The 26353-nt window shown below is 37.8% G+C and overlaps 1 protein-coding gene across 3 annotated transcripts in view; it reads left to right on the forward strand.

The window, feature by feature from the left end:
- gfra4b (GDNF family receptor alpha 4b) overlaps nt 1–8709 on the forward strand; it is a 54598-nt gene extending 45889 nt beyond the window's left edge. For all 3 annotated transcript variants that reach the window (XM_086300816.1, XM_086300821.1, XM_086300831.1), the window contains 2 exons: nt 4698–4858; nt 7018–8709. In XM_086300816.1, the coding sequence (XP_086156942.1) occupies nt 4698–4858; nt 7018–7161 (305 nt within the window). In that variant the 3' untranslated portion in view covers nt 7162–8709. The remainder of the gene's footprint in view (nt 1–4697; nt 4859–7017) is intronic.
- Nucleotides 8710–26353: the final 17644 nt, after the last annotated feature.

Raw genomic sequence — 26353 nt, forward strand, 5'->3', positions numbered from 1 at the left:
GTGTTGGAGTAGGGATGCATCTAAAAGCTGCAGGATAGTAGCTCTCGAGGACTGGGATTGGGCAGCCCTGCCTTAAACGGTTGAGCACAGGGGTGTAATTTCCAGGGGGGTTATGACCCCTCCAATATAACTCCCTCAATAAAATTATGAATTATTTTGCATAAATAGGCTGTTGATTTTCTTTCCTAATTTCAGGTATTACCAGCAAAATAGTTGCATGTTTAATCATCTGGCAATTTACCCAGATTGTTACACCCCGGCCTAGGCAACCGGCGTGCAACACAGGGAAAATAAAAATAAAGGAAAAAAACAAAACAAAAAAAACTACTACGGGTCTCCACAAAAAAATCCCAAAACGAAAGTATCGACAACTATTTACATCAAAGCAAACTAAGACATTTATTTACATCAAAACACCAAACTATTTACAACCAGGGGGGAAGATCGCCAACCTGACAAACTGAAACACAGGGCTTAAATACATAGAGGGAGCAATCAGGGAATGGACAACAGGAGGGAGACACAGCTGGGGCAAATCAGAACTGACGAGACAAGGAAGCGTAAACTGAACACACTGAGATAAGACAGACTTTCAGAGTAAAGCAGGAAACACATAACAGTCACGCCTAAAACAAAACACTGACAACACCGAATCGTAACAAGATTTATTTATTTATTTAGACAGAGAGTTTGACTCTGCCCCAGACCATTTCCTATGGGTTACCCCCCACACACATACACTCCTTCCCCACCCTTCTAACTAGAGTTTACACTGTCCTATCCAATAAAAGCAAAAGGCCTTGCATTCATTATCTTCCAAATTCGCCTCTCTTCTACAATTTCAAAGTTCAAAATCTTTTCACTGTCTTGATGGATACACAGTAACACAGGCGAAGTGCTGCGTTCCACCACTGACTTGCAGTCGATTTGAGTAGTTCCCAAAAAAGAGGGTAAAGTGTGCAGGATGTACAGGATGACAGGTGTAAGTGCATGAAATGTAACACTGTTGGGAACTTGTGCAGGAAAATCAGGAGCAAAGATGAAAATGGACATGCATGCAGGTACACATACACAAACAAATACACCCTGCTCCATCCACCCACTCAGTGTTTACAGAATGAAGTTAGGGGTTAAACTTCAGGGAGACTTACTGGGGATATTAACAATTTTGCTCATTTATATTTCATATTATATTCACTATATAGTACATTACTTTATGTGAAATTGAACTGCATCTGGCACAGGTAAAAAGACAGAGCCTGCAACTGTAGAGATGAAACAAATCCTGTTTTCCCAAATTGCTGGCTCGCTCTGATTTCTGTGGTTTCACATCCTTCCACTTAACTCCTGGTTGAGCAGTGTAATTTCATTTGTAAGATAAAACAGAAAAAATGAATTTTGTAATCAGTATAATTTTCACTGATAACCTGTAATACAGGACATTCAAGGGGCTTGATATGAAAACCAAATTAAGCTCCATGGCAGGCATAATGATAGGATGGAGCTGTTGGGATTCAGTGAGAAAAATGTTTTCCAGCATACTTCATCACTGGCACAGAGAGAGATGTGTTTAAATCAAGGGTCTCTTTGTAAAATTCAGAGTGTGCTCTTTCTCACTCCCTCTGGTTCATTCTTTCATTTATGAATGAAACAAAACACTTTTTTAAATGTTGCACGATCATTTGCACTTTATGTGGTTTCTTGGTAATTCCACCTGCTCTTTCAGACAGTCACTTCTAACTGAATTATATGTAAGCAACCCTGTAATTATTAGCCTATTTAAAACTTATCATATCTTATTTAAAGAACTGATGGAAAATAAATGCTGTTGAAAATTTTGGAAATTTTTTAATTCCCCAGGTGTGTTAAAGTGATCAAAAAAGAGATAAATGTGCAAAAGCACTGTCTACTGACCAATCAGTGCTCAGGAAAACAATCACACCATTCTTGGAAGATCCCTCAGACCTTGGTGGGTAGGTAGAAAGACGCTTTTCTTTGCAAGCTCCTTTGACTACAATGACCTGGATGACTGAGAACCTTCACAGACATAAGATATCAAGGTCTAAAGAACAATAACATTACTTTAAAATTTCTAGTAGCCCAAGAGAAACAAACAAACAAACAAAAAAAGGGATAAAAATTGTGTCTAAGAATTTGTTTCTTGCTCACCTCTGAAAGAAAAAAAGAGTTTAGAAAAGGAGTGGGCAATTAATTTTCTCAAGGGGCCACATGAGAAATTGGGACTGCCCCGTGTGTCTTATGGAAGCTCTGGAAAACTAATAGTCCTTTCCTGCTTTAGATACTTGTAAAACCTCTTTCTTAAAGAGAATCTTAAAGATTCTTTAAAGATCTGATTGATATCTGATCTTTAAAACAGAGCACCTATTTGTACTATACTATCTATACTATCAAATTAGCAAGTATAGGCTGCATTTGAACTTTGGTTTTATGTTTATTCTTTTAACTTATTCTTCATTGTTAATTTAAAGGTATTTTACACACATCTGTACATGCATTTAATCTGCCAGGTTCTCCTGTTATTTAAGAGGGAAACAATGCTGATACGTTTGTTGACTTACGTAGTGAGCATTTTGTTGTTTACCTTTATAAGATAACATAGGCCAAACTTTATTTTTATAGTGTTGCTAACCAAAGTGCTTGAAACTGTTAAACTAAAGTACACTGACACACTCTTTGATTATCTGTAGCCATGTAACAAGGATGCTACAGCTTTCCTTGCAGAACTTGCTGATATTTGTTGAAATGTCTATATACAGGGAGTGCAGAATTATTAGGCAAATGAGTATTTTGTCCACTTCATCCTCTTCATGCATGTTGTCTTACTCCAAGCTGTATAGGCTCGAAAGCCTACTACCAATTAAGCATATTAGGTGATGTGCATCTCTGTAATGAGAAGGGGTGTGGTCTAATGACATCAACACCCTATATCAGGTGTGCATAATTATTAGGCAACGTCCTTTCCTTTGGCAAAATGGGTCAAAAGAAGGACTTGACAGGCTCAGAAAAGTCAAAAATAGTGAGATATCTTGCAGAGGGATGCAGCAGTCTCAAAATTGCAAAGCTTCTGAAGCGTGATCATCGAACAATCAAGCGTTTCATTCAAAATAGTCAACAGGGTCGCAAGAAGCGTGTGGAAAAACCAAGGCGCAAAATAACTGCCCATGAACTGAGAAAAGTCAAGCGTGCAGCTGCCAAGATGCCACTTGCCACCAGTTTGGCCATATTTCAGAGCTGCAACATCACTGGAGTGCCCAAAAGCACAAGGTGTGCAATACTCAGAGACATGGCCAAGGTAAGAAAGGCTGAAAGACGACCACCACTGAACAAGACACACAAGCTGAAACGTCAAGACTGGGCCAAGAAACAGGAAGAAGTCTGCATCCTTCAAGAAAAACATGATTTTCATGCAGGACAATGCTCCATCACACGCGTCCGTGTACTCCACAGCGTGGCTGGCAAGAAAGGGTATAAAAGAAGAAAAACGAATGACATGGCCTCCTTGTTCACCTGATCTGAACCCCATTGAGAACCTGTGGTCCATCATCAAATGTGAGATTTACAAGGAGGGAAAACAGTACACCTCTCTGAACAGTGTCTGGGAGGCTGTGGTTGCTGCTGCACGCAATGTTGATGGTGAACAGATCAAAACACTGACAGAATCCATGGATGGCAGGCTTTTGAGTGTCCTTGCAAAGAAAGGTGGCTATATTGGTCGCTGATTTGTTTTTGTTTTGTTTTTGAATGTCAGAAATGTATATTTGTGAATGTGGAGATGTTATATTGGTTTCACTGGTAAAAATAAATAATTGAAATGGGTATATATTTGTTTTTTGTTAAGTTGCCTAATAATTCTGCACAGTAATAGTCACCTGCACACACAGATATCCCCCTAAAATAGCTAAAACTAAAAACTACTTCCACAAACATTCAGCTTTGATATTAATGAGTTTTTTGGGTTCATTGAGAACATGGTTGTTGTTCAATAATAACATTATTCCTCAGAAATACAACTTGCCTAATAATTCTGCACTCCCTGTATATAATGTATATAATGCTTTTTTTAAACTGTAACTCTCAGACACTCTCAGCTGACACAACATAAATTAGTCACCATTGCCATACATGTATTTGCATTATGTCTTTCTCTAGTCTCTTTGTTTTCCATGCAAATTTTTAAACTTCCTCTCTTTCCTTCATATTTTTATGACCTCTGCTCTGGAGTGTGAATAATGAATGTCCTTATTACTGACCCTGGCAAGCATATATCTATCACAGAACCTGTACACATTGAGAAAATCTTTGGTATGTGTAGCGAGGTGAATCTTTGGCCAGTCTTTCCTCGGGCCCCCTGCCTAGAAAAGATACAGAGACGTCTCACAGTTATTTGGCCAGTGCAAACGGTCTAAGTGTTAATGAGGTCGATGTGGAGAGGCAGGTGCAGTTTGGATGCTTGAAGAGAATACTGAGTATTTTCGCCTTTCTTTTTTCCTTTTCTCCTATGCTGTCCAAATCCAAACTGGCCTTGGCCTAGGAGAACCTCTTATGCAAGATTTACAACGCAGAACAGGAGGCATCTGTCATGACTGAATAAGACATGAATGTAACTCAATGAAAACACCAAGGTGCTGCTGCTGAGGAATAGTAACGTTTTTTTACTGCTATATCTAATGTTTCAGGTAATGCGTTCATGATGTTTGGAAGGGAATCAGACCAACAGCCGACTCACAGCCAGTACAGCACAACCAGCCAAGGCAGAAGAGAAAACAGCAGCACCACCTCTCCACCCGGAACCATAGAAACTATGAGGAACATTCTGGATACAATAATACCAACACAGGTGTGCAGTTTTCTCGTCATTCTTTTCTTGCATCTCTACAAAATGCCACGTTTAGAAGTGAACCATTTCTGGCAAAACAACTTTCTCAGATGTGCAACATTGTAGGCTTCTGAAATTATTTTGTACAGGACCGAGACAACGACAGTGAGATTTGTTGCTGTCTGTGTTATTGTTTCAGCTGCTCATTTTCCGTATTCCAAATGGAATTTGTCTGATGAAAATGACATAAATCGTGTTAATATGACCATTTTTTTAAGGTATAAACATTTGAATTCACCTCCAAAAGTTGATTCTGTTCATCAGTATTCGTCACTCATCAGTCTGAAGCCGTCACTTGGATGAGTGACGAAACGTTTCTCCCACTGAAAACGCTTCGTCCAGATGAACAGGATCAACTTTTGGAGTTTTACTTACCTGGATGATTGAACATGCATCAAGACATTTGAATTCACCCTTATATAGGACCATCATGGGACACTTTTATAACTAATACTGCTGCTAATACTTGCATTAGGCAACACAATACTAGCCAGATAATACCCTAACCAAGCTGACATGGGGTGCTGATTAGGAAGTCTCGAAATAAGGTTTACCTTTTTGTTAATTCATTTCAGTGCAAATAAATATGTAGTGCATTTTAACTTCTGCATACACATACAGCACAATAGCAAGTTCACTCTCTTTATTCAGAATGAGAAGTATAAAAAATACTGTTTTCATTGCCAAGTGATGATCTGTGGCGCCTAGGTTAAATTTTATTCATAAAAATGTAAGTTGCACACATAAATATTCAATGGACCACTGCAGCTAGTCTTTGGCACATCCATGTGCAGCAGGCTGCGCATGTTCAAGGTCCAATGTAGCACTGCAGCCAGCCATTTTTCTTGGGGAGGACATTAAGTATAATACATTACAATATAATATATTACATTTTTGACTATGATCACCTAATCTGACACAGAAACCATTTCAAAACGCGATTGTGTGTGTGAGGGTCTTCTCACTGCATTTCAGCAGTGGAAGCAGCTCTTGCTTCCACTTTAGCTTTACTTCAGTCCTCACGGTCAACCACAAGCAAAGCTAAATTGTCCTTTTTATTACTTTTGTGAATATAGTCACATTACAAATCCCTAAACAGGTACAATAATAGATAGATTCTAGTTATAGAAAGATTTTTGTACTTATGTACCATTAAGCTCTACATTTTTGCTCACTTGTCTTTAGGCTGAATCCTTTTCTCCCTTTCTCTATGTAAAAGCAAAGTTTAAAAGTATCATTAAGTTTGTCCTGTGATTATTGGTAGCAGCAGGAGAGAATGGCCTGGTACTTACAGCGTGTCTGTTTGAGCACTCAGACTGCTTTCTTACTACAAGTCTCATTTAGCCACACAGTTATGCAGCACTTTTATCTACGCCTTGCATACACACACACACACACACACACACACACACACACACACACACACACACACACACACACACACACACACACACACACACACACACACACACCACTGTCTGTAGGAGAGTCCCAGCTGATAGGGTTTTTCACGGTGCAGCTTTAAACACATTTTTCACCCAAGTTGCTGCCTGTATTTGCATTGGGAAGTGCAAATTTGGGCTACATTGCTTCACTGCATAGCTTTTGTATACAATGATGATAACTAAAAACTTTACTTTGAGTGTCTTGTTGTGAAATAAGAAAATAAATATGTAAAAATTCAATGGGAGTGGAACAAGATGGATTTAAGTTAAAGTGGTTACTGAATAGTTTATATTGAGATGTACTTTAGGTAGAGATGTAGTACAGAAGCTGCAGAAGACTGCTGAATAGCAGGTTCCAATACAGACTAGACCAGGAGGTGGGGGGAAACAATCAAATGAGCACATCAGGTATGAACCACATTCTTTGAAATGTTTGTGTAGCTCCCACAAAGTCCAAGTATTTTAATTTTACTGAAAATGAAAAGAGAAATTTCAAAGGTGAAAGAGATAAATTTGTATTTGACAAGAGATGACACATATCTGTGTTTGGCACCTAATCACTAATCTGCTTTTATATGAGCAGTAATGACACATGAAACTCAAAGTGTTTACAACAATTAAAGAGATTGGAAGTCATGAAAAGATGAAAAGACTAACTTCCCTGTCTCTTTCCAGGTCTTGGGAAATGAATTACTGGTGGGCCACTCCACCATGTCATCTAACAGTCTCCTAAACGCTGCCTCACCTCACAGTCTAATGCTTCAAGCTGCCTTCAGCCTTCTGTTGCTACTCCTTCAAATCCTTATCAATGAACGCTAAAGAGCACAGGGGGCATGCCAAGGATTCTCCTAGTACCAAGCAAATGGGAGCACCTGTGCAGTTCAGAGGAAGTGGACCGTGTGGCGCTATTCCTCCCTCTAAATTTGTACAGCGATTCTGTTCTTCTATTTTTCTCTCTAAATAGTCCGGTTCCACCTGTCAGAGTTCTCATTCTGAGTGTGGGAGCCTTTGACAGACAGATGCCTGTCTGTGCATTTGTATATTATTGCGATCAAGCTGAGATGAAGTCAAGGTGCTGCTTCTGTGGACTAGCTAAGTTTTCAGCTATCTCTGTGTATCTCTATTCAGTTATATTATAACAAATGTGTATGATATTTAGACATGAAGTATGTACTGTGAAGATTTGTATTATAAACAGAGGCTCTTGTTTAAATATGGTTCTGAAAAATGACTGGAGCAAACTTTGTATGTGCTCTGTGGATAAAGTGTTCAGAAAGCTGCTGTCTCTTCAACTGAGTGAAAGAGGACCATTATACCTGACCAATACTGGAACTGTCGAGCGACCAAGAGACAACAGAGCTGCATTTCACTCAGACATCCTGGACTAATGCACTGATTCCAAAAATGTCTAGCACAACTATCAAGAAGAGATGTGGCGAGAACATAAGAAAAACCTTGACATCATCATCTTTTCCATTGAAACTGTCTCTTTCTCAAACTCCCCAGCAACATTTCACTTTTTATCGCTAAAACCTCAGAAGCTGTTGATAGAAAATAGAAGTCCTTGGTCTTTATCAGCGAAGGTGACTTCTGGGACTTGAAAGGAAATAACCAGAGAAGCTGAGACTCTTTGCCTGTAGCTGCTGTGCTTTGTGTTTGTGAGTGCAATGGCCCTTTGTTTCTCATTGTGTAAGTGACCATTTCTATACAGCGCTCTGAATTTTTGTGCCGGAGAACAAAGGGAATGGTTTTACTTATTGAGGTGTCACCTACACCAGTCGGGAGCCTGTTAGAGATTTGACAGTAATGAATGATTCAGTATTTCCTGTCTGGGAACATGCCAACCAGAGGAGTAGCAAATAAAAGTTCTCTGATCATTATGAATACATTTTGCTATTATTCAACCTTTTCTAATTAAATTAGCAATGTTTAGTGCTGTTGAAGTTAACACTATTAGGTTACAATTTCACTCCATATTTTTTACACTCACCAGAGTTTGAGAACCACTGACAGCTAAACTAACAGTCATAAAACCTATGAGGTACTATCAAGTGATTATTTGAAGTAAGAATATAACAGGATTTACATAATAATTCAGCCCTTTTGACAAAGTCTGATCTGTCTTAAGCCGATAAATTGCTTCATATTGGAGATGCGCTTATATCTTGCTTCGAATTCCTTATCGGCTATTTGAAACTAATTTTAAAGGCATTCAATATATTAATTATACATACTTAAATAAGTTAATTATCTGAAAACTGTATTGATTTTTGCTGCACTTACTAGCTATTACCAACAGTAGATACAACTAGTGTTACATGTTACTGCCAAAGACTAAATAAGACAATACAAAATTCACTAATTTACTATACCATCATAGCTGAACATGTTGCAAAACATATTTTTTTTAAAGGAAAGCCCCTATTCATAAGAGGCTCAACAGAGTAAACACACACACACACACACACACACACACACACACACACACACACACACACACACACACACACACACACACACACACACACACACACGAATTGCCGTGAAATGACTATCATGAGTGATCCTTTTTTTTCTGAGAATCCTGAATAGCTTTGAAAACTGGAACTGCTGTAATGCTCAGCAGTAAAAGTAAAATCTGGCTGATTTGCTGATTTCTGCAGATAGTCACTATAAACATTCGTCCTTTACCAGTATTTACATTTTGCATTTGGTTTAAACAGAAAATTATCGGTATTCAATAAGCTGTGACATAAAATGCTGAATTATCTTGTTGTTAGCATTGTAAAAATTGCAAAATGAATGAAATTTGCATACATTTATGGAATATAACAAATGCCAACATGTTTTGGGGTTTTGTTGATTCACTGCATACAGCCAGCTAAATGAATGCCTGTTTGCTCATAATTGTGTGCAAAATGAAACATTTCCAAACACTGCCATGATAAAATTCAGTGTGCTTTTTACTAATACTTATGAGTTTAATCTTTGAATGGAAGTAAAGATCATTTACATCTAAATTAGAGACAAACTGATTTTTAAGACAGGAAAGCAATGCCAATATTTCATGATGTTCTGATATAAATGAGTCAATTTTTTTCAGACACATATAAATGCTGATAGATATTGGTTAAGCAAATTGCTAATATCACCCAATAAACTGTTGTAGGCCTAATCCAGCTATTTATGTAAAAAAGAAAGAAAGAAAGAAATTAGCAAGATTAGAAATATTCATTGTGCCTGTTGCCAAACCTCTTCAACAAACAAGACAACTTCAAATATATAAATAGCTATAAATTGAGTTAATTGTAAAGTTGAAATAAAGGTCATTCGACTGAACTTGCTATGGTGGAACTCTGCTTGCAGACAAAAATGGAGCTTGATAATCATTAGCTCAAGCTGATGATTATCAAGCGTCATGCACCATCTAACAAATTGTTAGTGTAGGTGTTGGAAATGCAAATATTATTGTTGCAGTTATGTGGTAGTAAGTCCAAGACAGAATCAAAGTTCATAGTCATCCCCTGACTAGCTACTCATTTTGTTAGCGAGGCTAAAATAGCAATGGACTAAATTACCTTTGCAAACATTGCAATCAAGACTGGGTACACACACACACACACACACACACACACACACACACACACACACACACACACACACACGTAGGTAGTATGGTAGCTTTTATTAACCTGTATATGCCTCACATATGTCTACTTATTATTTTGAGGATTTGTTACACTATGACTAGGATAGTTCTGCTAATCAGAAGCTTGGTGGTTGGACCTCTGGCTCCCTTAGTCTTGTTGTATCTTTGGGTGAGACAGATGATTGAGGAAAATGATTCAAGTGCTCAAAAGAAGTAGAAAAGTAATAGTTATATATGATATTAAAATTCCAGTCTATTGGCCATTTTGGCTCAAAAATATCCCTTTTTGTCTGATAATTTGAAAACGTCTTAATGGCAACACATATTGTATTAAACAAATCTTTGGGAAAATTGTCAACACACAAAAATGAGACTAACTACTTATTTGACTATTAAACTTTCTTTGTGTTGTTTTGAATAATAAATGATTATTACTCTTAAAATGATACAAAGTTACAAGTTTAGTTATCCCTAATGCGCTACTTTTTTCTAATTAATAACATAAAAATTCCCAAAGATATTAAAGATTAACATTATGGTTTGCAAAACCTATATGTCAATATTGACCCAGAACACCATTTCAACAGAGATTCCTAATCTGAAGAATTTTACTCTCTGATTAAATACAATTTAAAAAACAGTCACACATAGTAGAACTGCTGTACAATGTCATGTTTGCCTTTTCTCTACAGCACTTTTGTCCTTTTCTATGTCTTCTATGTCCGTGTTATTTTAAATAATTAAAAATAAACATAGCAGTTTTCCCTTAACGCAGAGATAAAAGAACGATAGGCTGGAAAGTTAACAAGGAGAAAAAAATAATCAGGTAAATCCAATTTGTACAAGACTCAGAGTTATGACTGCAGATGAAAGTCCCCACTTATGATAAAAAAATGTGGAGCCTACAAAGCTCTTTATCAGAACTAAGTGAAGAATACAACACTTGTTTGCATCATCGTGCAGTTACACCGTAGGAATGTATAATGAAGTCAGTGGAGTGACCTCCAACATAATGCATGGCAGTGAGGAACAATGCTCATTTTAAAATTAATGTGGATGATAAACAGATTGCTGTGATTATATCAGAACTGCTCAGCTGATTTATACCAGACTCATTACCTCATGAGTGATGCATTTTCATTTTCACTGTGCAGCGTCGTGGAAAAAACAAACCCAGTTTAGAATCATCTCTTATCCCTGATGACCCATAATGCAATTTGTCAAACTGGAACTTTACTTCTTGTAATATTGGTCCTTTAATATCCACGAGAAAATTAAAAAAAATCCTAAAGAAAGTTTAATGGAGCTCTGGAAATGTCAAATGCACACCTCCACATGCATAGAGCTTGCATGTTTACTCTTGCTGAGTTTGTCACAGGAAGGTTTTGCTAATAACATTGTTCCATATAGCATAGCTTGTTTTGCAGTCAAAAAGATGGCGGTTTCCATAAATATAAAGCAGTCCTACATTGACTTAAACACAATCTAGGATCCCACCGACAAGACCTTTCTGTGTAGGCAGTGAATAACTGAAAACTTATTATTGGACACTTTTATTTTTTTATTCGTTTATTTTTACATATAAAGATGGATTTTAAAACAACTAATAAAAGATATTCAATGTATTTTGACAAATGCAGCCCACTTTTACTTTACACATAGTGTTTTCTATGTCCATGCAACCAAGGCTTGCTGGAAAGTGGCTGAACGTCAATCCCACAAACACTAGAAGTTGGCTAACTGAAACCAGAACGTTATAGTAGAGTGCTGCAGTGTGCAGTATAATAGAGATTAACTATAATTTAAATCATTTAGCATAAAAGTATAACATTGCTTTGGATGTTTAGCGTTCAAAGCAGTGTTTTATATTAAAGCATTCAAATCTACAAGTGGCCAGCTGTATCCTCGGGTGGGACGCTGGGAACTATGGGAACAATGGCCTGTCTGCAGCTTGTCAATAACAACAAGTGTTTAAGTGTACTTGGCACTAGGAGACCTTAGGTAACAGGCTGATGGCTGTTTGTCTTAATTGTAACATTAGACCTGAATTGGAATCAGATAGCAGAGAAAAAGACTGAGAGGTCTGCTTGGCAGACTGGGATGTCCTCTCACCTCTGACAGAAGTCGTACGCCATTCCAAGGGAGGCGGGAGACACTGAGTCTGGCTGAGCAAACGGAGGTGGTTTGGGCATCATTCTCGGATGCCTTCCATGTGAGCCATGTCCATGGGATGAGATGCCAGGATACACTGGGTAGATTGTGTCCTTCAACGGGACTCTATTCAGTTACATGAAAACCTATGTCCACCCTTCCTGCTTGCATAGGAATTAAGAGGGTAAACAGCAGACAGGGCTGCTAATAAAATGGATTTGATCAACTGATTAATCAGCAAGTGTGACCAGAGTCCTCCCAGGACTGGGCACTCCAGCAAATGCTCAGAGAAACTGCAGATAAAACCCAAGAGCAAAGAGCTACAGCTCAAACTATACAGGCCTGTATAGCATGTTAAATGTTAAAGTTCATGAAAAGCTTAGAAAAAGCAGGTGGCCACATGCCACATGGTCAGAGTGTCAGAGTCCAGCCTGTGACCCTTTGCTGTGTGTCTTTCCCCTCAATAATGTTTTTTTTTTTTAAAGATGAAACTAAATATAATATTTCAGCTGTAGAGTGGCACAAGGCAGAGCTTAAAGATCTTTTGCCTACACTTGTCTTCACTGATATTATCAGTAGACAATCATGACAATGAGATGGATTATCTGATATCTGGACAGACAACTTATTGAAAAACACAATGACTTTATCTTAAATAAACTCCACTCTAGAACCTCTGTAGTTTACTTAAGTATTTAAATTAATGTCCATACTTTTAATTTAGGACATAAAAGTGATAATGAATTACTTGCAAATTAATTGTTACCTTTTTACACCAAGGAATTCATATCATATTCATTATTACCAATTACAGCAACTTGATACATTTGTAGTATGTGCTAAAATCCATTTGCTGCTCACTTAACACATTTCCAGGACCCCACTTGTGCCACACAGTGCCTATTGGAAACTAACATATCCCTCTCACTCAGTGTTGGGGAGTAACGGAATACATGTACCGCCGTTACGTATTTAAAATACAAAATATAAGTAACTGTATTCCGTTACCGTTTAAAAAGGTGGTATTCAGAATACAGTTACTTTGTTGAAATAAATGGATTACACGGCGGTACTTCCTGTTTCATATTGTGGCGGGTCAGGACTGTTTGGGTTTTGTTTCACAGCTACGTTCTGTTGTTCCAGGCGGCAGTGTTACGGTTGCCATGGTTACAGGGTGACATGCTCTCCCTGTAACCATGGCAACCGTAAGCATGTAAATATAATAATAACCACTGCAGCCAAGAAGAGTGCCTGACGAGCCCAGTTGTAAGTACGCTATTAAGACTCGACTGTGTTCGTGTTTTCCTCCGAAACAATAAGTTCCGTTGGAGCAGCCTTTCAACGCCTCTCTCTGTCTCAAAGTTGACCCACACAACAAAGTAAAGCTATTTTTCAGCTACAAGCCGACACGGAACCCAACGTATTGGCCAGAAGTCCCTTTACGGTTCGGAGCCGCGGACCTTCAGTAATAGTAATAAATCACAGCAATAGTACATTCATGTAGTTGCAAAAAGCACGATAATATATTAAGTAATCCAAAGTATTCAGAATACGTTACTCTCATTGAGTAACTTAACAGAATACGTTACAGAATACATTTTGGGGCATGTAATCTGTAATCTGTAGTGGAATACATTTTAAAAGTAACCTTCCCAACACTGCTCTCACTGCCTGTGAAGACAACATATTTTGTTCACTATCCTGGTTTGAAGATTTTTTTTTCAGATTAAATATAAATTTAGCATTTGGGTCAGTAACCCATTTGTGGTATTCAGGTTAGCTTCGCTAGATTGAAAATCTGCCTTATAAATTGGGCAGGTAAAATGATCCTGAAGCACGAAACAAAAGAAGAAATATGATGTTTTTCCCTCTACATCTAACCTCATTCCTTTCTAATATATCTGTATTTTTCTGTAACTTTCATGTGTTTGGGACTATCACTTGGATTCATTCACCCCTTTTGCCCTTCCCCCTCCGTACACTGCAGTTTCCACCCAGTGGTGGCTCTGAATCGAACAGCAATCAATAACAACAATCAAATTCTGCCCTAGGGTGTTAAAACCTCTTGCCATTTACCAGTGGATCATTTTACCTGCATCAAATCAACACAAAGTTTCACTTGTATTTTCAAACTCCATGAGGTTACCATGTTATTTTCTGGTGTGTTTGTCTTCTGTTTCCAAGGTAAAGCGAGACTGCTACCTGCAACTAACTGCTGTAAACACAGAAGAAAAATACGTTAATAGCTCACGACATTATCATGACAATTTTTAGCCTTTCAAGGGTATAATGACTTGTTAGCTTCTGTAATTTTACTTCCACAGATAAATGTAACAAAATCACAACACTCACAAAATATACTCATTGTTCTTTCACAGAAGTATAAATGTAGCTGTGTATCCACACCTACTGCTAATTTCTAACCAACATGCTTGTCTTTCAAGCATGTTGGAAGACAACATGCTTAAAAACACCAGACAAAAAAGCCTCAAGCAAGTCCCAGAATCTCCTGCACCCCCTATGCCCCCTGTACATTGTGTTCAGATTTTTAATGAGTCGGACTCAGTATTACTAATCGGTCTGAAAAGCATCACTGCAAGAGTCACAGCAAGAAAATCTAATGCAGGTTATTATTATACTGGACTGTGACATTTGCCAGCCAGACTGTATGACAATGAACAGACACTTTTATATTTTATTACCATGATATGAAAAATACACAGATTTTCTTCCACCAGTCCAATTCAGGGTTAGGTTTGTGCTGGAGCATCTGCCAGATGTCATTCTATTGATACAGATTTAGTTATTCTGATTGAGATGATTTTATGAGGGACTGGGTGTTCATAAAAAATAAGTAAAACTTAAAAAGTAAAAAAAATAGTTTATCTATTCTTTTTGAGGGTGTTTCTTTTTTGGAAATGTCCTTAGGCTGACTTTGGCAAGTCTGGGCAAAGAGTGCACAGATGAGGAAAAGTAGCTGCAGCATGAACTGCTTTAGCAGCAAGCAAGCATTCACGTTCCAAACCACAATGATAGGTCTTAAATCTCTCCAGACCATGGACACGTAACTACGGATAAGTTTATTATACTGCATCATACAAACAGTACACAAAGTAGCATGTAGTCAAATGCCAATAGATGACAAGGCGAAGAACAACAAAATGGCAAATTCAGGTTTTGTCTACAGACCAATCAGTATCAAGTAAAAGGAGCCCTGAGCATAATTTGTGATGAGAAGGCGTGGGCAGGGATCTTATATAATTGTGACATGAAACCAAAACGAACTGAATTACATTTATAATGTAAAATGTGAAAAACGTGTCTTCATAGGTTAATAAACAGTGTTGCACAGCTCCTCCAATTCCATGTGTATATTCACTTTCATCCACTCGTATCTGCGCTTCAATACAAGCCTGCGTATTCATGGCTATGTGTGTAAAGCCTGTAGGTGTATGTCTGCAGACATCTGTTTTTTTGTGTAATTAAATGTGTCCATGTGAGAATGCATGGACAACTACAAAGAAGTCTAGTAAATGTAATTTTTGCTTCGATTTCTACCATGTTTTCTGATAGAAGGGAATTCAGTGTACCTTTAGCTGCATATCTTATGGGGTTATAGATGCATGTAAGCGTTTACACTTAAAGGTTCACTATGTTGTAATGTGTTACAGTTGCCAGCAGCTGCACTGTATTAGCTGCATTCAGGTCCTGGAGCAGAACAGCATCAGAGGGAGAGCAGCTGGACAGTAATGACTGCCCACTATTCACCAATCCTTCAATGGCCTTTAATCCTATGGGTCCAACTGAGTTCTCATGGGAGCTCACTAGATTCCTACATACTTAAAATTCTCCCTGTGGAGGCCATTTTCTGAACAAACGCTCCTTCTCCTGAGGCAATTTCACAGTTACTGTCTCAGTATTTCAGGTGAAGCTGGTTACATTTTTCTTAACCTCTTGTTTTTATTAGTGAGTCTCGGCTAAATAACAGAAACAGATCTTTTCATTTACTTCTTTTTACTTCAAAATGATCATAAAATGAAACTAACATATTTACAACACTTTTAAAAAGTGTTTTAGGTTGAATCTTTGTCCAGATGAGCTAAAAATGGAAACGATTGACTTTAACAATGATTACTTTTTTATGAAAAAAAAAAAAAATCTATGGCCCATGTGATAGGCAAATGTACACGGCTTCATTTGATCTTAGTTTCATCCACCCCCACCTCACCAAAACTCTCCAACTTTTAGCCTCTTAGTTTTAATCTCTGGGGTCCAGCAACCCTCGAAAATATTTGCTCCTCCCTGTCCTCTCTGTGCTACTGTGGTTTTAGAAATGGTTGAACTAGCAGTGAACCATGCCTTTCCTTTCCTGACTTGCCTCTCATGTGTAGTTGTGATCTTTAGATGGCAAATGTCTAGGGCTTATGGGAAATAATGATTGTTAAAAGCGAACGACTGAATAAAAACATGAGGTTGTTTTTCTTTTGAAAACACAGTCAACACATGTTTGCAAAAGGTTCCCGTTCAGTTCCAGTTTCAGTGCAGCTCTTCATGTAAATGTAATAGGTACATTGAGAAAGGCCCTATAAATAGATAGCCCAAGTCAAGTTGAAGTGCAATAATTAAATGAAACTCTTCACCCATGGTTATTTCTATTCCCATGGGATTTAATTGGAGGAAAGTGTGTTTTCGGTTTGAAAAGAGCAGAAGCAACAGAAGCATAGCCTCCAGTGCAATTAATTGGATGACCCAGTGGTAAAAAAAAAAACCTCACTACATTTTCAACAAATGACTCTTGAATGGCAAAGCAAGAACTTCCAGAAAAAAGGGTTTGAAATTAGATAAATGATCCCAAACATGAGATTTTCCAGAGCAAACATAAAGGTGTCATTACACACGATACTCACAAATGATTATGCATATTATTTGTTAGTAAAAGTTGCAGATAGACACACATTCAAATTAGGCCAAAAAACATATTTTGGCTGATTCAAAATCTTGACGCTGAACCAGCGCACTGACATTAATCTTTCTGAGCATTTCTATCTGTATTTCTGCTCTACTGCTAAATGAGACATTCTGAAGGCAACAGTCTGGTGGGCTGAGTGTATGAGGATGTCAGTTCACATCCACTTCTGATACCAGCCATGCCCTCACTCAGTCACTATCATTGTTGTGAAGCCAGTCAGATTAAACCGAGCAGCTATTTGGCCTGAAGAAAAGTCTCTGCATGGGCAACGATATGGGCTAGAGGCTGGCATGTTGTCTGCCTCTTCTTTTTCTGCAGATTTACACATATTGCTGGGTAACCTTTCAACATCTTTAGCTCCAGATGTAAGCCAAGTCAGCACCTGTCCATTGGTGATCTAGTCAGCCTTTATAAAACCCACGCGTGCATTCTCCATCTTTCCCTTAACAAGGAGTGAATGTTACAACAAGCCTTTTCTACACACAAAATCCAGAAGTTCAATCTCCAAGAGCCTTGTTAATATAAAAAACTGTTATCAGTTATCAAAATAGTATTTTTTATGAATCTACTCGATAGTTGAGCCAGTAATTGTTGCAATCATTCTAATTGTGACCCTTATTTGTCTTTTAAAAACACTCTATAATGAATACTGACCATAGCACAACTACAGTGTAAGTGTGGGTACGTAAAGAATAGAAATCACTAGGAAAGATGCAATTAACAATCAAAACACAAACGCAATCAGTCCTGGAGCTGACATGATCAACAACACTAAAAAGATTATGCTTTGTAAACCTCACAGGAATATTTAATCTCATCGCTGTTATTTTCTGTATAACATTAATTAATTCCTTATATCAAAACTGAAAAACAAGAAAATATTATCTGTGGTTTTTCATTTTTGAGAGACTCAGCTGGGTTTATACTGCCCTCTAATGGGTTTAAAGAGTAGTACAACTCCTGCTTCTCCAGACTTTGAAACACAAAGACTCCATCACTCTTAGTGATAAGAACACAGTCTCATCAGTGCTGGAGTCAATGAAATGAAGCTTGTTGTATATAAGAGTGATATTCTCACACTGCTGCCTCTTTGTAGCTCTGATATTTCAGAGCATCTTAAAGCAATCTGCAATAATTAAGGCTCTGCAGTCATGGCAACCCCCAGAGAAACAGCCTGAGAGTCTACACAGGTGCTCAAACATACTTATATAGAAAAGTCAAGTTTCACACAGACCAGCGAGGAATGCCATTTGAAAATGGCAAATGCAAATGCCATTTATTGAGCTTTCCTAACACATAGTTTAACATTTGTCATACTGAAAATAGAAGGAAACAGACACAGTAAAGGATTATGACAAAATATATCAAGTAGAATAACAAAACAAAGTTACTTGATAATGGAAATACTTTTAAGCTGCAGTCTATTTAAATATGTATGCTTTCACACAATTATGCGAGTTGTGCTTTTCCTGACAGAGACTTATTAACCGAGACCTTGATGCAAAGGTGTTATTGAAAAGCCGACAGGGAAATTATATATTTTCTCCTGTGTGTTATGTGCAAAAACAGTCTTACGTTGCAAAGCTGGCAGAATTTCTTCATGTGCTACCTTGATGCAACCTATCCCTGTCACCTTATTAGCACTGCCTCGATGCCAAAGGTCTGTTGAGGCATTGAAGCAGAAAAATATGTTACCTATCTGTATTATTATGTCTGCCCTTTTTGTAAAGCTTGCAGTTCACTTCTCACCATGGTTATTATAGATAGCTAACACCTCTGTCAGGGTCAAAAGAAAACAAGGTCACTAATTACCTAATTGTTTGCTCACTAACTCCAAAGCCCTTATGACCTCTTCATACCAGTCTTCCTTATCACATTTCAGGCATGAACCAAGCAACAATGAAAACAGATTTCGGGCAGCTATGTGAGCTTTCGCTTTGCATTTTAAAGCACTGCTAACTGATGTTCATAGTGCATGCACTCTTTGTGGCCTCCAAAATAACGGACTAATTTATGCTAGATCCAGGTTTTAGCTTTGTCACTGACGTTAATTGATCTGAGAGCCATGAAAGCGTATTGTTTTATCAACCAACCAGCAGGATTATCCACGCAAAATATTCACCAAAATGTAAACACAAATAAGACTTTAGGATCTATCTATCTATCTATCTATCTATCTATCTATCTATCTATCTATCTATCTATCTATCTATCTATCTATCTATCTATCTATCTATCTATCTATCTATCTATCTATCTATCTATCTATCTATCTATCTATCTATCTATCTATCTATCTATCTATCTATCTATCTATCTATCTATCTATCTGATTTGTGGCTACCTTATGTCCCACTTGCACATTGACCTGATCTCTACATGTGCAGTAAGCCAATAAAGACATCCTATGAAAAGAATGTTCGAATGTTTTACATGGTATATACCCATGCTTTATTTTTAGTTGTTTGGTCTGTGATTTTCGTCTGTTGTTAAATGGTTGTTAGGCAACATGATGACACCATAGTATATAACTGAAAATTCAAATGTTGTGCTTTTCTTAGGTGTTATACATCGGTGCACATCCATAGGTGTTATATGGACTAAGTGCTCCAAATGGTTAAATTTAGCCTGATAGAAGGTGGGTGCTAGACAACATGAAAATATGTGACCTAGATGAGAACCTTCAGGCGCTTAACATGTATGGGTGTTGCATGTTTGGTTGCTGAATTCCTGATGTGTAGGGGCAGTTCATGTATGCTGGTGATGTATTATATGCACGAGGTTCTGGAAGAGGCAAGTATAACGAGTAGAACGACAGGACTTAGAAGAAAGTATGAATGCCTGGAAAGGCTTCTGTGTTAAAACTGTTATTATAGAATGTTATTATGTGAATGTCCAGGTCACGCAAGGCTGCTTAGTTATAATAAACTTATAATAACAATTGTTTTAGATTGATTAACAGAATTACTCATTGACTTTATTAAAACATAGAATTTATTGCCTTGAATTTTATTTGCAGTTCAAATGCAAAAATTAATAACAAAGAAAGGGATTAAATAAACGTGCCAGAGGCTGGTGGGCTGCTTATTTGGGATTCCAGCAAATGGCAAAGGTAAAGGAAAGTGGAGGGACTGAAAGGCAAAGATGTATTGCAAAATTTGAAGTGATAATTGTGTCTCTGTGATGAAGTTATTTGCATAGCTCTACTGTCATGACATGTCAGCTTATTTGTTATCAGCTGTGAGGCCATATTAAAATGCTCCACATACATTTCTTTTTTGTATTTCATTTCTTTAAAAATGTAAGGTGATGGATTGCCCAGATTTTAGACACATATTGTAACATAGTGTAAACGTATAAGCAAAAGTGGCACAGTTCTGTTCTGGGTCATTTTGACCGAGCATTTTTAGTTTCTTGTATTTTGGTATTATTCTGTGATATGATTTATATTCTGATTCTCTAGTTGTGCTGTTTTGATTATTATTATTATTGTCCTATGTTTCAGTTTAATTCTGGTTAAGAGTTTAGTTTTAGGTTTTGTTCTTGTGCCCTCGTGTTTAGCGTAGGTTTAGTTCGGTGTCAAATCTGTGCCTGTCGTGTTTCCTGTTTTACTTTGAAAGTCCATGTCTCATGTCAGCGTTTCCAGTTTTGCTTCCCTTGTCTTGTTAGGTCTGATTACTCCCAGCTGTGCTCTCTTCCTGTGTCCCATTCCATCCTTATCTCTCAGCGTATTTAAGCCCTGTGTTTTCCTTGCTCTGTGTCGTGTTGTACCTGCTTCGTGCTGTGTTTTTCCTCAGTGTTTCTGATAATGTTCAAGCTCACTGTTTCCTGGTTTTGTTTTCTAGTTTCCCAGTTTTCTAGTTTAAGCTTCATGTTTTGAGTTTCTAGTTTACTTCCCTGTATTTCATGTTAAGGTTTTTCTCCAGCAATAAAGCTGCTGCCTTTAGTTTATCATTCAGTCTCCAAGTCCTGCATGTGGGTCCTACATCCTCCTGCCACACAGCACGTCCTGACAAAAAGTCTTGAGCCACTTCTCATTTCTTAATATTTTGCTTCCAAGGATCCAGACTTTAATTTTTTTAAAGTGCTCTTGAGCAATAGTTTTCCAGTTTGTCTTTGAACATTGAACATGAATTTCTGCCCAGTGCTTTTACTTGATCATTTAAGGAGCTTTTTTTGTTTGTTTGTTGAGTCCTAACTCAAGAAATGAACCAGTTGTGTCTAAATATAACATACAACTCAACATAACACAGTTTTAAGTTGCATCTTAAGGCACTGTCACAAAGCAGAAGTCTTTTTCCCCATTTCTTTAGGCTCAGAAAAATGCCAACGACACCACAGTTCGACCAACATAAAATGCTGTTTTTGCATCAACATAGTGATGCCCAAAGGGAAAAACCTGAAATTTGGCATATGCCACCATGGTGTGCAGTGTGTCCTTAAAAATGGATAAGGGGATGAAAAAAGCTATGAGCTATGAACACACAAAAGTCATTTTTTTTAATCCACCATACAATACCATCTGGAAGCATCTAATTGGCAACAATTCAACCTTTTCAGCATGAAAATGATCCCAAATATGTTGTCAATGCAGTAAAAGCACATTTGGATAGAAAAACATACAATACAACACTATAAGTCATGGATCGGCCTCCCCACAAGATTACTGAAGCAGTATAGGGTTGTCTTGATAAATGGACTGGTACTTATTTAGCAGCTTTCCACTCTGACTCTTGAACGCACTTTTCACTGCAACCCTCATTTAACAAACCACACATGATCATTCAAGCATGTTTTTTCTATACCTTGTATACCCAACATTCATTGACATGTTCACACTACAATGGAGCAGCGCAGAGTTCAGTATCTTGCCTAAGGATACTTTGACATGAAGCTGGAGAACCAATCCAGTGACCTTCCACTCTTTTGGTCCAAAGAACAAAATGAAAGGCACCCAACACCCAAAGATGAGCTTTGGACTGTCCTTCAAAAAGCTAATTACAAAAAGTGTTGGAAAACTAAGATGATCATACCAATTATAGGCTTTCAGGCTTGTTGGAATAGTAGTCTAAGGAGCTTGGAAAGAAAACGACTGCACTTCTTGGGCTGCTTGGAGAAAATTCTCCTGTGTTTCTTGGATAAACCTGCTACATAAGGGATAAAAATGTTGTTTCGTTTGTCATTCTGTTTCTCCCAAGTTGGTGTCTCACCTTCTTTCCTGTCTAGCTTTGCTGATTCAATGAAGACCCAGTTGGGATAACCACATATTTTAAGAGCTATCTGATGATGTATGTATTCCTTTTCTTTCTCTTCTGGCTTTAGAGGGAACGTTTTCTGTCCGGTGACAGCTGATAATACATAAGATGACATGTCATGACAGTAGAGCTGTGCAAGTAACTTCATAACAGAAACAAATGTATTACTTCATCAAAATATATTTTGAAATACTCTGTCTTTGCCTTTTAGCCCAAGGACAAAACTCCAAAACACAACCTAAACAACATAGTGTATGCTGTGCAGTGAGGATGCTCAGACCTGTACATTGGAGAAACCAAACAGCCACTCCGTAAAGCATGTCACAACATAGCAGAGCCACCTCGGCAGGACAAGACTCAGCTGTACATCTGCATCTAAAGGACAAAGGTCACTCTTTCGAAGATGCCAGTGTTCACATTTTGGACAGAGAAGACAGATGGTTAAAACAATGAGTGAAAGAGGCCATTTATGCCCACCGTGACTGTCTTTGAACAGAGGCCATGGCTTAAGACACCAAATGTCAGCCACGCAGAATGCAGTTTTGAGGCCCCTTCCCAGGTGCCCTTAACCCCTACTCACATCTTGCATCAGGTGACCTCAACAGGTCACATGACAGGTTTAGACAAGGTCTCACAATGGTTCGACTTGAAACCTCAGCTGATAATGACCCCCGCCCTTTTTGGTTCATGTGATGAGGCACATGATCAATGGTTGGTCATTGACCCTCTTAAGGGACAGCTCCCTTTTTTTTTAACTGAAGAAACTTCTCGAATGAGAGTTAAAACATCTTCAAGAATTTTAAAGAAGTCCAGTCGCTTTCTTTCGAAGCTCCTTAGACTACCATGACCTGGATGATTGAGAACCTACACATACCTGTTGGAATAGTACAGTCTCAGTTTTAGCCCTATACTTATACTTCATTTCTTGTATTTCCATGTATCATTGGACCTATTTCAAATTAATGAGTGATAGCTCAAAACACTCTGCTCTGTTAGTAAAGCAGGTGGATGATTTGAACCCTGGTTCATCCAGCCTACATATCTGAGTGTCCTTGAGCAAGATAGTGATGAATAAAGGATGATGAAGACATTGTGTTTTCCTGACAGTTAGAAAATGCTTAAAAGCATAGAAAATAGTGCTGTATGAATGTGTGTGCTCAGTTAAAGACCAACAGTGCTATAAGTACCAGTCAGACTCAGACTAAGTTGTGACACTGTCACGATCCTGGGTCTTATGACCCAGTGTTTTGAGTTTTAGTTCATTTTGATGTTTTAGTTTATGTAAGCCCTTCAGGTTCCTAAGTTCATTTGTTATCATGCTTAAGTGTTTCTAGTTCTTATTATTTCCCCCTCGTGTTTCCAACTATGGTAAATCTCCCCTGCTTTTCATGTGTTTCATGTCTGTGTCTTACATTGTGAAGTTTGGGTTGTCATGTCTACGTCTCATTATGTTTCCTGTTTTATTGTGAAGAGGTCTGGTGTTTCTGTGTTCATCGTGTTCAGTTTTACTCTTCCCCTGTGGCGTTATGTTCATGTTGATCTACTGTGCCTTTCTGTTCCATGTTTCAGATCCCTATGTTCTGTCTCCCCCAGTCTGTTAAGTCCACGTCTTGAGTTCCGTCAGTGTGTTTCCTGTTTTACTTTCACAGTCTGTTCTATGTTAATGTTTCTAGTTTTGCTTCCCTTTCCTCGTCCTGCTTAATTACTCTCAGCTGTGCTCTCCTCCTGTGGCTCATTCCCCCTCGTTATCCCTCAGTGTATTTAAGCCCCATGTTTCTCTTTGTCAGTGTTGTGTCCTCCATCATAGCTGTGTGATTTTTCCCTGTGGCTCCTTGTGCTTTAGTTTTTCCCAGTTTAGTTTATTTTGTATTGTTTTTCGTGTCCCACTCCACGCCAGCAATAAAGCTGTGTTTTTTGAGTTTAACTTTTGACTCTGTGAGTTTGCGTTTGGGTCCTTCTCCTGCCTGCCACACAGCCGAACTGTGACAGACACCTGGCTTTATTGCTACTACAATTGTATTTCTAAAATATTTCTACATAAGAAAAGGTCATTTTTTTCATTTTACAGTTTGTACATGTATGTATGCATGTTGGCAGACATGCACTTTAGACTTCCTTGAACTTTTTTGTTGTTTTTTTTTATTCAGGCAGTTTTGATGTAAATAGCACTATTCTGCTGCAATCAAATCATTCTGGATAATTTGTAATGTAGACTCAGCCATGAACAGCAGGCGAGTAATTGGATAACTTGCTGTGAAAATGCTTTCCTGAAGCAATTTGAATAGTGTTAGCAAGTTCAAGCAACTTTGGAAGAGATTTTTTTAAGTGTCCTCTTCATTTGCTTAAACGTTTGTCCCCCACACAGAGGAGGTAAGAAAAAGACTTGAAAAATTAAGATAATGTGGAAAAAATTTAGTTAGTACTCTGTTTTATGGATCTGAGGTTTGTTTGAAGAAGCTCACACAATAAGTTACAAATTACACATGACGGTAGATGATTGCACTAAATTTAGCTCCATTGGTTTAGGAGAAGAGCTTGTAAGAGGTGAAGTCAAGGATATTTGCTCATTTGGTCCTTTTGTTTGCAACTTTGGATTATTGTGCCTTGTCCGTCTCCACTGCTTGCTTAAACAGCTCCCAAAGTGTGGCCACGAAGAGCTGCTGAAAACTTGGACTAGACTAGACATACACTACTCTGAATTTGGATAATATGGGCTACGGAAACTATTTCCCTAGTAACTGCTTTAATTAGTTCACAACAGTGAGTAGCATTTGGCACAAAATAATTTATACGGAATTTATATGTATACTTAACATATGCAATAACTTTTTTCTTGGATTACAAAGATTATGAATATAAAAACATGAACTAACACATGCCAATATCTACAATAATAGCAACCTTTAAATAGTGCTAATGAATGCAGAAGTAGAAATCCTTGGTTTGAATGCCTGTGATGTTGTAGTGAATCATACATATAAACACTTCACTGGGGAAAAATAGTTTGAAGTCACTGTTTAACAGCAGTAAAACTTTTACAAAGCAGTCATGTTAAGATGGCAAAGAGTCCCAGTTTGTGTTAAAAGTAGTTTCATTAAATATTCCACCTTCCACATGATTTTATGCACTTAGAACCAACTCGTCTCTGATTGGCAGAGAGGGCATTAAGGTGCTATGTGTAGTGACCCAACTCTCTTCTACCTGTGGACCTGCTTGCAAGACCATTCAAGCTGCAGCTCTTAAAAAAACAGCAACATCTTCCAGTTCTCCTTAAGTTTTCTTTGCAATATCATTACCTTTTCCTGCATCACAAGAACTAAATGAAGAGCAAAAAGGAAGAACGGGAGACGTCAGGAGTCATCGTGAATCAGTTTGCAGATGGTAATGATCATCAGACTGTATGTGGATCAGAGTTTTATGTGTGTTTAGTACTACTACTAGTACTCTTTGCTTCTGGAGCACCAGATGATGGGACATACTTGGTAAACTTTTTTATTTTCACGCATAATAATTTAACCTTAGCAGATACTATATTCTGGCTGCCATTATAATTTGATCAGTGAGAAATCTTGAATTTAGCATACCCAACATTTTAAACAGAATCCACTTATTTAGAAATATTATTTCTACCTAACATTTAGCAGAAAATAAAATCAGAGTATGTGATGAAACACCACTTATTCATTTTGCCTGTTTGGAAGGATGACGGTTTTTTGGTTCCAGACTCTCATTATTGTAAATATGTAAATGTTTGTATGACTTTGTTATGTCAATGGTGACAATAAGCATGTGATAATAACACATTTTTATCTTTAAAACCACAAGTATTGATTAAAGGTCAACAGGAACAATACAACAAGAGACTGCAAATAGTACTTCATACGTGTGGTAGGTGTTACAGAATCAGCACGAAGGAAGTTTTCCAACACAGTTTAATATGCATAAACACACTCCACATGTGTGTCCACATGTGAGTCTATATTTAAT

Source organism: Aulonocara sp. 'chitande type north' Nkhata Bay, linkage group LG2, assembly GCF_057382095.1.
Source record: "Aulonocara sp. 'chitande type north' Nkhata Bay isolate Kocher_YH1m ecotype deep benthic linkage group LG2, A_spYH_male_GT1.1, whole genome shotgun sequence".
In the NCBI taxonomy this organism is placed as follows: Eukaryota; Metazoa; Chordata; class Actinopteri; order Cichliformes; family Cichlidae; genus Aulonocara; species Aulonocara sp. 'chitande type north' Nkhata Bay.